Raw genomic sequence first — 13,676 nt, 5'->3', positions numbered from 1 at the left:
AAGTCTTTCCACCGTAGACGAACAAGATGCGGAGTTAATTATGCAAGATGTCGCCAGAGTCTTAAGACAGTCAAAACCACCGCAACCAAACTTAAGCAGAGAAGAAATGCAAGCCTTAAGGAATCTAAACAAAAACGAAAACATTCTAATAATGCCAGCAGACAAAGGAAATGCCACTGTCGTCATGAATACGTCGGATTATAATGCAAAATTGGAGGATATTTTGAACGACCCAATATACAAACTAGTCACCAGAGATCCCACGACATATTTGGAAAAAACAACTAAGTCCAAAATTCTCGATTCATCAATAAACGAGGATACAAAGAAGAAACTTATTCCGAGGGAAAAATCGAGTCGTTGCCCAAAATTCTACGGGCTCCCAAAGATCCATAAGGACGGGGTTCCCCTGCGTCCAATCGTAAGCGCCTTTAACTCAACATTATGCAAGCTGGAAAAAAATGTGGCCAGTGCACTTCAGCCTATAGTGGAAAAGGCAGATTCCTATGTTAAAAACTCAGAACATTTCACTCAGATTTTAGGTTCTCTCAGGATGGACAAGGACGACATTATGGCAAGTTTCGATGTCAAATCCCTCTACCCGAGTATTCCAGTAGAAGAGGCACTCTTGCTTATAGAAGAAAACGAAGATCTTCCGCCATACATAATGGATCTGTCAAGACATTGCCTGAAAAACGCTTACTTTATGTACAACGGGAAAATTTACCGACAAATAGATGGAGCAGCAATGGGATCATCTCTCTCACCTGTGATTGCCAACCTCTTCATGATTTACTTCGAAAAGAAAGCAATAGAGAAGGCAAATCTGAAGCCAAAGCTATGGACAATATACGTTGATGGCGTATTTGTTGTATGGCCTTTTGGCAAGGAGGAGCTTTTGAAATTCCTAGATCATCTGAATTCCATTCACCCAAGGATTCAATTTACAATAGAACTTGAAGAGGATAACAGTCTGCCCTTTTTAGATGTGCACATCACAAGGACCGAAGCTGGGCACTTGGAACACACTGTCTATAGAAAACCAACACACACTAATAAATATCTGAACGCTAAATCTCATCACCACCCATCACAGATACAGGCAGTGGCAAATACATTAATTGCTCGGTCCTTCAGGCTCACAAACGAGAGGAACAGAGATAAAGAACTGAAGAAAATTAGTACCTGTCTTCGACAAAACGGATACCAAAGGCGCACCATCAGCAAGGCAATCAGTAAACAACAACAGCCGCAGCAGAGAGTGCAGGACGAGACCCAACGAAGATCGATCGCTGTCCTGCCATACATCAAGGGGGTTACTGACAAAATCGGCCGAATATTACGGAAATACGACATATCAACGGCATACAAACCTGACCATACCATCGGAGCAATACTAAGAAATCCAAAACAAAAAATTACTCTGGAAAACCAAGGAGTATACAGTGTAGCGTGCGGATCGTGCAGCCTGACGTATGTGGGACAGACCAACAGAAGGATTTCAGCCAGGCTCGAGGAACATCGTTTAGCCATAAGAAACAAACAAACAACATCTGCTTTGTTTCAGCACCAACATCAGACAGGCCATAAAATTGATTTCGGCACTTGCAAACAAATAGCTAATATTCCTGATTTTAGGACTAGGAATATACGAGAGGCCATCGAAATAGAAAAGTCCGGACACCTCAATACGAGAGACGACGGTCTGCATTTATCCAACACGTGGAGAACGATAATCAAACAGCACAGCGATGCGCAGCAGTCAACGGGGACATCGCAACTACGATCGGGCGAAATTAACAACGCGACAATTCAGGGGGCGGAGCCACCTCCCCCCACGCACAAGCAGCACCGTTACCATCTCCGGCGCAGAGTATAAATACCGCACGCACCGCCGATAACCTCCTAGTGTTCGAAGTGTTTTCGGAGCGCGATCATTGAAGATGCCCAGTGAGATTCTGGTGAAACGTCTGCAGGATTCCAGTCGGATGCAGGATTTGCAGGATTCCAGTCGGATGCAGGATTTGCAGGATTCCAGTCGGATGCAGGATTCCAGAAGGAGTTCAACGAGCGAACGGATGATATCCCGGAATATAGTGTCATCACATTTTTCCATCCGTGAATCAATACGTGAGGATATATATATATATATATATATATATATATATATATATATATATATATATATATATATATATATATATATATATATATATATATTATATTTCACTTTTCAAAAATAGATTTAAAAAATATATATATTTATTAACTTTAAATCAAATTTATAATCAAAATGAAATTGGACATAATAACCTCGTGATGAGAGAATGTTATTAGACCGTGAAAACACAAGTAAAAATGGACATAATAACCTCGCGATGAGAGAATGTTATCAGATCGTTAAAATCAAAGTAAAAATGGATATAACAACCTCGTGATGAGAGAATGTTATCAGACCGTTAAAATCAAAGTAAAAATGGACATAATAACCTCGTAATGAGAGAATGTTATCAGTCAGTTAAAATCAAAGTAAAAATGGACATAATAACCTCGCGATGAGATAATGTTATCACCCCGGTTTTACAATAGAAATTAGTATTTATAATAAATTTATGCTGACGTTGACGGGGTCGACGGCTGCGGATGTTGCGACATATCGTTGGCACGACGTTTTCGCAATCGTTGCACTCTTGCAGGTCGGTGGCATCTGACCCATGTGGACAATAGGATTTCCGGATATAACAACTCCCCCATTAAGTGAAAAGGTGGAGCCTAGCTGCAGCTTTTCGTAGACTAATTAAAGCGTAGCTTCTCGGGTAGTTACTTCTGGGTGGATGCTAGTCCGCCTTTTCGGAGTTAATGATTTGAGTTGCATCGGGAGCAGGGGTCTTCGACTTGGCTTCGGAGGTTGTTGAGGATCGTTACCATCAGCGATGCTGAGTATCGTTCGTGAGGGTAATATTCTCCGTTTAGTGTTAATCTTATATCCGTTACGTCGACGTGATCGAAAAACGTCGCATTTTTCGCTTCGTTGTCTTTGCGATTTGTTTGAAAAGCGACTATTACGTATCGGGGGCTTTCGATAGCCGCGCACGTCTTGACAGACCAAATTTCTTTTGTAGATCCCGCGGTTAGGGCAGGATATTCATGAAGTTCCCATCGTCTATAGGGTATCAATATGGGTTGATCTAATCTAATCGATTTCAGCAGAGCCAATTTTGTTTTCGTCGTTTGGAAATATGTGCTTGACCCTAAGATCGACACAATCAATTTTTAATTCCGCTGTTGTTTTAATTGCACTGGCCGCAACACCGTCCATTGGTTTAATTATCATACAATTTTTGTCATGTCTGGCTCTTACCAATCTTATGGTTTGTTTTCCACAAGTTATCATATTATAATCATTAAATATATTTAAAAAGTGTCGTAACGGGATTCGCATGCTAAAATGTCCATTTTCTGTATCGTGAATCGCATTTTCAGGGAAATTCCAGCCGGAAATATTCAGATGCGATGAGTCATCTTTCGAGTAACACAGATAACCTCTAATCGTACTAACTATACCCGGATCACGCACGCCATCCACTTCTTTCCCATTCAGCTCGTACGATATAGTTTCAAAAAAAAAATGCTCCTGCATTGTTTACAAATTGCACTTGGTCGGTTCCCGTGGGACGTTTCAGCGATCCCTTAATGCAAATAGCAGCGTCGTACATAAGCAGCCAGGCATCTCCTTGATTGATCGTGATCTCAATGGTGTCGTTGTTCAAAAAAGATTTCACAAAGGGATGATAGGTGCGGATCTCCACGCGCTGAATAGATTCATCAAATTTTGGCTTTCTGTGTATGTCGAATATTTGATTCGATAACATCGTAGCCCAGTGATCGGAGAAATTGTTTGTTGCTCAATGTAAGACGACCTTTACGGATACGCCTCGGTTTTGTTACTAACCCTACCGTTTGGATGTTCGCTTTTTTATATTCACCAGCGGCTCCGATTGAGTTGAAAATCAACATTACGTTAATTTTTTAAGTTCCAATCTAATGATGATTTCTTCACCTCGGAAATTAACCAACTCAAAGTTTTGATCCAGAAGCTGTAGGGTAATGTTGTAGATTTGTCGTTTGTTTACTGGCAAGTATGTTAGATATTTAGGAGTTTCGTCGATGGCGTACCCCGGATCGACGGACAAGGCAAACTCGTAAATTGTGTGCGAAGGTCTGTCGTTGTAGAACGCTCCAGAAGTTATGTTACTATCTACATGTATCGTTCGCACTTTTATTATATCCACGGGTAAATCTGAGGAATGCATAATATTGGGCTCCAAAATTTTCTGTGAAAACCCCAACAATTTTCCGATACTGTCCGAGTGTTGTTTAAAGTTTACCCCGTATACGGGGCTGTAGATTTCACACTTTATCGTATTATTGTTGGGTTTGATTGATATCTCCTCTATTAACTGTGGGATCGTATTCTTCTCTTCCTTATTTTTTGGCAGATGTTCGTTAATGTAGGTCGCTAATTTCATAGGACCCGGTCGGAATTTCAATTACGTTTTCTCTATTGTTACTATCGAAGTAGTAAAATTTATTCGGACCCTTATCTATGTTGGGAATGTTGTTGTAAGAGTGGAATCCAATCAGCGCTAAACCGTACTCTACATCTTCATCCAACTGCAGCGGATTGACAAATATATATATATATATATATATATATATATATATATATATATATATATATATATATATATATATATATATATATATATATATATATATATATATATATATATATATATATATATATACATATATATATACATATATATATATCATATATATATATATATATATATATATATATATATATATATATATATATATATATATATATATATATATATATATATATATAATATAATATATATATATATATATATATATATATATATATATATATATATATATATATATATATATATATATATATATATATATACTATATATATATATATATATATATATATATATATATATATATATATATATATATATATATATATATATATATATATATATACATACACAAAACGGTAGTCGTGACCGGCTAGTTGAACAACAAATTTTAGTTAATTGGGGTATCGGTCCTGATGAGGGCTCAAATAAAAGGCTTTTGTGCTACACCAAGCTTTCGAAAATGTTTATTTTCTTCTTCAGGGGCTACAATATGAAAGCGGCTCTTAGTTATTTAATACTAAAGTCTTCTAGTTAAAGTACTTACTGCTACAGTGCCATTATAGGCCAACACCAAACTCATCCGGATAACAGAAAGAATCAAATACGACCGTTAATTATTATAACCGAGGGCAGCCATCTAGACGAAATTGTTGTTACATTTTATTTAAACGAATTTTACTTCAAACGCAAAACGCAAATGATGGAAAGGTTTTATTAATATGACTACCGCCAGCCGTCCAGTTTTTTTCCCTTCTTTTTTTCCTTTTGTTACCTCCTTTTTGTTTACAAGGCACCTAATGTATAGAGGCTTGGGACTATTTTTCTAAATTATAATTACATTGTGACGACACTATTATCAGCAAACGCAATTCGATTGACGGTTGGTTGTAAAGTTAAGACATTAGAGTAGATCACACTGAGGCCATCAATGTCAGATCTTTTATTGACCGATTTCGGTTCCAAGAAGATCTCCACCATTTCCAAAATTGCTCTTTTGTTGTAGTTGCTTTCTTTATGGAGAATTTTTGTTTCAACAAAGTTAACATCGTGATCCATTTGGTTAGAGTGTGTTGCTAATGAACAGGTGTTCTTATTGAGTCTGCAATCACTCTTGTGTGACGTAATTCTATCCTTAAGTACTCGCGATGTCTGTCCTATGTATACCTGATCACACTGATTACAGGGGATGCTATAAATTACTTCTGAATTCTTTTGTACCTCATCCTTATCTTTTAGTTTGCTAAAGACACTCCCCAATGTTTTTGTTTGTTTATATGCTATCTTAATATTTGTTTGTGCTCTCAGAATTTTTGTGAGTGTGGTCGTTAATTCTTTAATGTATGGCAATGAAAAATAAAAACATCTCAGATCGTCCATTTCTGGGCTATCTGAGTGGACGACCGTGTTCCGCGGGTTTGGAGCTCTTAGTGGGGTCGTGCTATATAACAATTTTTTAGTTAACCTACTTGGGTATGAGTTGTTAATCAGCATGTCGTAAAGCTTATTAAGATTTTTTTGTCTTAGTGATGGGTGAGAAATCCTCTCTATTCGTGTCTTTAATGCTATGACCAAATTTATTTTTGTTTTCGTTGTATGGTAAGAGTGGAAATTCATATATCTCCCCGAACTGGTCGGTTTTATGTACCAATCTAATATAATTTTGTTATCGTTGTTCCGGATCACTTTAGTGTCCAGAAATGGTACGCTTTTATCAATTTCCTCCTCTACTGTAAATTGTATGTGTGCATCATAGCTGTTAAACACTGTGAGAGTTTCCCTCACGCAACTTTCAGGTATGGAAGTAATTATATCATCCACATATTTTTTCAGAAATGGTAACTGAAACGACAGCTTATCTACGCACACCTCAAGTAGGTCATCCATAACGTATTGAGCTAATATTGGAGAAATGATGGCACCCATCGGTGTACCTAATTTTTGTTTGTAAAATTCATTGTTAAATCTAAAATACGTTGTATCAAATACAAACTGAAGTATCTTTAGGAAACTAATTTGTGACAAATCAGTGTGGTTTCTAATTCTGTTCCAATGTTTTTTTATACTTTTTTCTACCAAATTATATGGAATATTACTAAATAAAGAGACGACATCCAAGCTCACAAGAACATACTTATTAGGTAATTGTTTGTCATTGATAAATGAAGAAAACTCAAATGAATCACCTGTGAAATAATCATTATTCTTATTATATGCTTTGGTTAAAACCTGAGTCAACAATGAAGCCAGTTTACTGTTCGGAGCATTAATTGATGAAATTATCGGTCTTAAGGACAATTGGGGTTTATGTATTTTGGGTAAGCCATAAAATTTAGGACAAGTTTGATTATATATATTTAAAGTTTTGGCTACCTCATGTGTTAATTGTTTTTGATCTTTTAATGATTTGACAAGTTTGTTAGCTTTTTGTTGGTAAGTAGATGTAGGATCACATCTGAGACGCTCGTAATAGGTCCGATCCATCAGAATTTCGTTTGATTTTTGAATGTATGTATCTTTAGACATAATAACTGTCACATTCCCTTTATCGGCCCTAGAAACGACCAACTCAGCGTGATCCTTAAAAATTTTTTTTGTTTTTTTTAACAAAATGTCTATATAGCTACGCTTTGCCGGTTGTTTTAAAAAATTAGTCAATACATTAGTAAACTTAGCTCTTACAGTATTTTTTGCGTTCTCTGGTACAACTTTAATTATAGTTTCTACATCAGCAATTAAACGTTTGACTGAGATTTCATTGCATCTTGGTGGCACGGAAAATTTCGAACCTAAAGAGAGAAACCTCAAGACATCATCCGGGACCTCAACCTCTGAAATATTCTTAACCCAATTATCTTGTGTTTTGATTGTTAAGTGATGCTGTTGCGACTTCAAGTTTTGAAATTTGTTTATGTTCTTTTTTTTGATGGTTTTGAATTTTTTATCACATGACCCTTGTTGTCTTTTACCAAATTCGTCAACAACATCCCCCGGAATCAATGTCAAAACTTTCTCTCTTACTTGTTTCAGTGATTTTTCTATACGATTGATAGTTGAAATAGTGAGTGATATTTCTAAATTAATTAATTTGTTATTCAACCTGGTATTGAAATCCCGAATGCGGTCCCCCATATGTCCATCGGTCAAATCCAAAAGCATGCCCAAATTTCTGGTCCCGTCTGTAATGTGTCTCGGTATGATCCCTGTCTGTCTGCATTTGAGTAAGAATATCTTCCTGTTTCCAAACGATGATAGTTTGCTGCCGAGCCTGGCCCATTGTTTGAGTAGTGAAACTGCTTCGTTTCCATATCGAGCTTTTATTGATTGGAAAAACCCCATTCCTGTAAAATACACAAAACGGTAGTCGTGACCGGCTAGTTGAACAACAAATTTTAGTTAATTGGGGTATCGGTCCTGATGAGGGCTCAAATAAAAGGCTTTTGTGCTACACCAAGCTTTCGAAAATGTTTATTTTCTTCTTCAGGGGCTACAATATGAAAGCGGCTCTTAGTTATTTAATACTAAAGTCTTCTAGTTAAAGTACTTACTGCTACAGTGCCATTATAGGCCAACACCAAACTCATCCGGATAACAGAAAGAATCAAATACGACCGTTAATTATTATAACCGAGGGCAGCCATCTAGACGAAATTGTTGTTACATTTTATTTAAACGAATTTTACTTCAAACGCAAAACGCAAATGATGGAAAGGTTTTATTAATATGACTACCGCCAGCCGTCCAGTTTTTTTCCCTTCTTTTTTTCCTTTTGTTACCTCCTTTTTGTTTACAAGGCACCTAATGTATAGAGGCTTGGGACTATTTTTCTAAATTATAATTACATTGTGACGACACTATTATCAGCAAACGCAATTCGATTGACGGTTGGTTGTAAAGTTAAGACATTAGAGTAGATCACACTGAGGCCATCAATGTCAGATCTTTTATTGACCGATTTCGGTTCCAAGAAGATCTCCACCATTTCCAAAATTGCTCTTTTGTTGTAGTTGCTTTCTTTATGGAGAATTTTTGTTTCAACAAAGTTAACATCGTGATCCATTTGGTTAGAGTGTGTTGCTAATGAACAGGTGTTCTTATTGAGTCTGCAATCACTCTTGTGTGACGTAATTCTATCCTTAAGTACTCGCGATGTCTGTCCTATGTATACCTGATCACACTGATTACAGGGGATGCTATAAATTACTTCTGAATTCTTTTGTACCTCATCCTTATCTTTTAGTTTGCTAAAGACACTCCCCAATGTTTTTGTTTGTTTATATGCTATCTTAATATTTGTTTGTGCTCTCAGAATTTTTGTGAGTGTGGTCGTTAATTCTTTAATGTATGGCAATGAAAAATAAAAACATCTCAGATCGTCCATTTCTGGGCTATCTGAGTGGACGACCGTGTTCCGCGGGTTTGGAGCTCTTAGTGGGGTCGTGCTATATAACAATTTTTTAGTTAACCTACTTGGGTATGAGTTGTTAATCAGCATGTCGTAAAGCTTATTAAGATTTTTTTGTCTTAGTGATGGGTGAGAAATCCTCTCTATTCGTGTCTTTAATGCTATGACCAAATTTATTTTTGTTTTCGTTGTATGGTAAGAGTGGAAATTCATATATCTCCCCGAACTGGTCGGTTTTATGTACCAATCTAATATAATTTTGTTATCGTTGTTCCGGATCACTTTAGTGTCCAGAAATGGTACGCTTTTATCAATTTCCTCCTCTACTGTAAATTGTATGTGTGCATCATAGCTGTTAAACACTGTGAGAGTTTCCCTCACGCAACTTTCAGGTATGGAAGTAATTATATCATCCACATATTTTTTCAGAAATGGTAACTGAAACGACAGCTTATCTACGCACACCTCAAGTAGGTCATCCATAACGTATTGAGCTAATATTGGAGAAATGATGGCACCCATCGGTGTACCTAATTTTTGTTTGTAAAATTCATTGTTAAATCTAAAATACGTTGTATCAAATACAAACTGAAGTATCTTTAGGAAACTAATTTGTGACAAATCAGTGTGGTTTCTAATTCTGTTCCAATGTTTTTTTATACTTTTTTCTACCAAATTATATGGAATATTACTAAATAAAGAGACGACATCCAAGCTCACAAGAACATACTTATTAGGTAATTGTTTGTCATTGATAAATGAAGAAAACTCAAATGAATCACCTGTGAAATAATCATTATTCTTATTATATGCTTTGGTTAAAACCTGAGTCAACAATGAAGCCAGTTTACTGTTCGGAGCATTAATTGATGAAATTATCGGTCTTAAGGACAATTGGGGTTTATGTATTTTGGGTAAGCCATAAAATTTAGGACAAGTTTGATTATATATATTTAAAGTTTTGGCTACCTCATGTGTTAATTGTTTTTGATCTTTTAATGATTTGACAAGTTTGTTAGCTTTTTGTTGGTAAGTAGATGTAGGATCACATCTGAGACGCTCGTAATAGGTCCGATCCATCAGAATTTCGTTTGATTTTTGAATGTATGTATCTTTAGACATAATAACTGTCACATTCCCTTTATCGGCCCTAGAAACGACCAACTCAGCGTGATCCTTAAAAAATTTTTTTGTTTTTTTTAACAAAATGTCTATATAGCTACGCTTTGCCGGTTGTTTTAAAAAATTAGTCAATACATTAGTAAACTTAGCTCTTACAGTATTTTTTGCGTTCTCTGGTACAACTTTAATTATAGTTTCTACATCAGCAATTAAACGTTTGACTGAGATTTCATTGCATCTTGGTGGCACGGAAAATTTCGAACCTAAAGAGAGAAACCTCAAGACATCATCCGGGACCTCAACCTCTGAAATATTCTTAACCCAATTATCTTGTGTTTTGATTGTTAAGTGATGCTGTTGCGACTTCAAGTTTTGAAATTTGTTTATGTTCTTTTTTTTGATGGTTTTGAATTTTTTATCACATGACCCTTGTTGTCTTTTACCAAATTCGTCAACAACATCCCCCGGAATCAATGTCAAAACTTTCTCTCTTACTTGTTTCAGTGATTTTTCTATACGATTGATAGTTGAAATAGTGAGTGATATTTCTAAATTAATTAATTTGTTATTCAACCTGGTATTGAAATCCCGAATGCGGTCCCCCATATGTCCATCGGTCAAATCCAAAAGCATGCCCAAATTTCTGGTCCCGTCTGTAATGTGTCTCGGTATGATCCCTGTCTGTCTGCATTTGAGTAAGAATATCTTCCTGTTTCCAAACGATGATAGTTTGCTGCCGAGCCTGGCCCATTGTTTGAGTAGTGAAACTGCTTCGTTTCCATATCGAGCTTTTATTGATTGGAAAAACCCCATTCCTGTAAAATACACAAAACGGTAGTCGTGACCGGCTAGTTGAACAACAAATTTTAGTTAATTGGGGTATCGGTCCTGATGAGGGCTCAAATAAAAGGCTTTTGTGCTACACCAAGCTTTCGAAAATGTTTATTTTCTTCTTCAGGGGCTACAATATGAAAGCGGCTCTTAGTTATTTAATACTAAAGTCTTCTAGTTAAAGTACTTACTGCTACAGTGCCATTATAGGCCAACACCAAACTCATCCGGATAACAGAAAGAATCAAATACGACCGTTAATTATTATAACCGAGGGCAGCCATCTAGACGAAATTGTTGTTACATTTTATTTAAACGAATTTTACTTCAAACGCAAAACGCAAATGATGGAAAGGTTTTATTAATATGACTACCGCCAGCCGTCCAGTTTTTTTCCCTTCTTTTTTTCCTTTTGTTACCTCCTTTTTGTTTACAAGGCACCTAATGTATAGAGGCTTGGGACTATTTTTCTAAATTATAATTACATTGTGACGACACTATTATCAGCAAACGCAATTCGATTGACGGTTGGTTGTAAAGTTAAGACATTAGAGTAGATCACACTGAGGCCATCAATGTCAGATCTTTTATTGATCGATTTCGGTTCCAAGAAGATCTCCACCATTTCCAAAATTGCTCTTTTGTTGTAGTTGCTTTCTTTATGGAGAATTTTTGTTTCAACAAAGTTAACATCGTGATCCATTTGGTTAGAGTGTGTTGCTAATGAACAGGTGTTCTTATTGAGTCTGCAATCACTCTTGTGTGACGTAATTCTATCCTTAAGTACTCGCGATGTCTGTCCTATGTATACCTGATCACACTGATTACAGGGGATGCTATAAATTACTTCTGAATTCTTTTGTACCTCATCCTTATCTTTTAGTTTGCTAAAGACACTCCCCAATGTTTTTGTTTGTTTATATGCTATCTTAATATTTGTTTGTGCTCTCAGAATTTTTGTGAGTGTGGTCGTTAATTCTTTAATGTATGGCAATGAAAAATAAAAACATCTCAGATCGTCCATTTCTGGGCTATCTGAGTGGACGACCGTGTTCCGCGGGTTTGGAGCTCTTAGTGGGGTCGTGCTATATAACAATTTTTTAGTTAACCTACTTGGGTATGAGTTGTTAATCAGCATGTCGTAAAGCTTATTAAGATTTTTTTGTCTTAGTGATGGGTGAGAAATCCTCTCTATTCGTGTCTTTAATGCTATGACCAAATTTATTTTTGTTTTCGTTGTATGGTAAGAGTGGAAATTCATATATCTCCCCGAACTGGTCGGTTTTATGTACCAATCTAATATAATTTTGTTATCGTTGTTCCGGATCACTTTAGTGTCCAGAAATGGTACGCTTTTATCAATTTCCTCCTCTACTGTAAATTGTATGTGTGCATCATAGCTGTTAAACACTGTGAGAGTTTCCCTCACGCAACTTTCAGGTATGGAAGTAATTATATCATCCACATATTTTTTCAGAAATGGTAACTGAAACGACAGCTTATCTACGCACACCTCAAGTAGGTCATCCATAACGTATTGAGCTAATATTGGAGAAATGATGGCACCCATCGGTGTACCTAATTTTTGTTTGTAAAATTCATTGTTAAATCTAAAATACGTTGTATCAAATACAAACTGAAGTATCTTTAGGAAACTAATTTGTGACAAATCAGTGTGGTTTCTAATTCTGTTCCAATGTTTTTTTATACTTTTTTCTACCAAATTATATGGAATATTACTAAATAAAGAGACGACATCCAAGCTCACAAGAACATACTTACTAGGTAATTGTTTGTCATTGATAAATGAAGAAAACTCAAATGAATCACCTGTGAAATAATCATTATTCTTATTATATGCTTTGGTTAAAACCTGAGTCAACAATGAAGCCAGTTTACTGTTCGGAGCATTAATTGATGAAATTATCGGTCTTAAGGACAATTGGGGTTTATGTATTTTGGGTAAGCCATAAAATTTAGGACAAGTTTGATTATATATATTTAAAGTTTTGGCTACCTCATGTGTTAATTGTTTTTGATCTTTTAATGATTTGACAAGTTTGTTAGCTTTTTGTTGGTAAGTAGATGTAGGATCACATCTGAGACGCTCGTAATAGGTCCGATCCATCAGAATTTCGTTTGATTTTTGAATGTATGTATCTTTAGACATAATAACTGTCACATTCCCTTTATCGGCCCTAGAAACGACCAACTCAGCGTGATCCTTAAAAAATTTTTTTGTTTTTTTTAACAAAATGTCTATATAGCTACGCTTTGCCGGTTGTTTTAAAAAATTAGTCAATACATTAGTAAACTTAGCTCTTACAGTATTTTTTGCGTTCTCTGGTACAACTTTAATTATAGTTTCTACATCAGCAATTAAACGTTTGACTGAGATTTCATTGCATCTTGGTGGCACGGAAAATTTCGAACCTAAAGAGAGAAACCTCAAGACATCATCCGGGACCTCAACCTCTGAAATATTCTTAACCCAATTATCTTGTGTTTTGATTGTTAAGTGATGCTGTTGCGACTTCAAGTTTTGAAATTTGTTTATGTTCTTTTTTTTGATGGTTTTGAATTT

At 35.9% G+C, this 13,676-nt stretch overlaps 1 protein-coding gene across 1 annotated transcript; it reads right to left on the bottom strand.

Annotated features, from left to right (window-relative positions):
• Positions 1–5,131: 5,131 nt before the first annotated feature.
• LOC132708734 (uncharacterized) lies at positions 5,132–12,831 on the bottom strand. Its single transcript, XM_060681282.1, has 2 exons — positions 10,836–12,831; positions 5,132–8,075 (listed from the first exon to the last, which is right to left on the bottom strand). The coding sequence occupies exons 1-2, from the start codon at positions 10,873–10,875 to the stop codon at positions 5,572–5,574; spliced, it is 2,544 nt and encodes an 847-aa protein (XP_060537265.1). The 5' UTR covers positions 10,876–12,831; the 3' UTR covers positions 5,132–5,571.
• Between the last annotated feature and the right edge of the window lie 845 nt (positions 12,832–13,676).

Source organism: Cylas formicarius, unplaced genomic scaffold, assembly GCF_029955315.1.
Source record: "Cylas formicarius isolate icCylForm1 unplaced genomic scaffold, icCylForm1.1 PGA_scaffold_12__32_contigs__length_19106922, whole genome shotgun sequence".
Classification (NCBI taxonomy): domain Eukaryota; kingdom Metazoa; phylum Arthropoda; class Insecta; order Coleoptera; family Brentidae; genus Cylas; species Cylas formicarius.
The sequence above is the reverse complement of the archived record's forward strand: the minus strand, read 5'-3'. Positions and strand labels throughout refer to the sequence as shown.

Bases quoted from the DNA above. Each gene is read 5' to 3' on its own strand.
- LOC132708734 (XM_060681282.1), bottom strand. From the start codon at position 10,875: ATGGACATATGGGGGACCGCATTCGGGATTTCAATACCAG. The intron at 8,076-10,835 runs GTTGAATAACAA...TGTATTTTACAG, and splicing joins ATTCGGGATTTCAATACCAG to GAATGGGGTTTTTCCAATCA.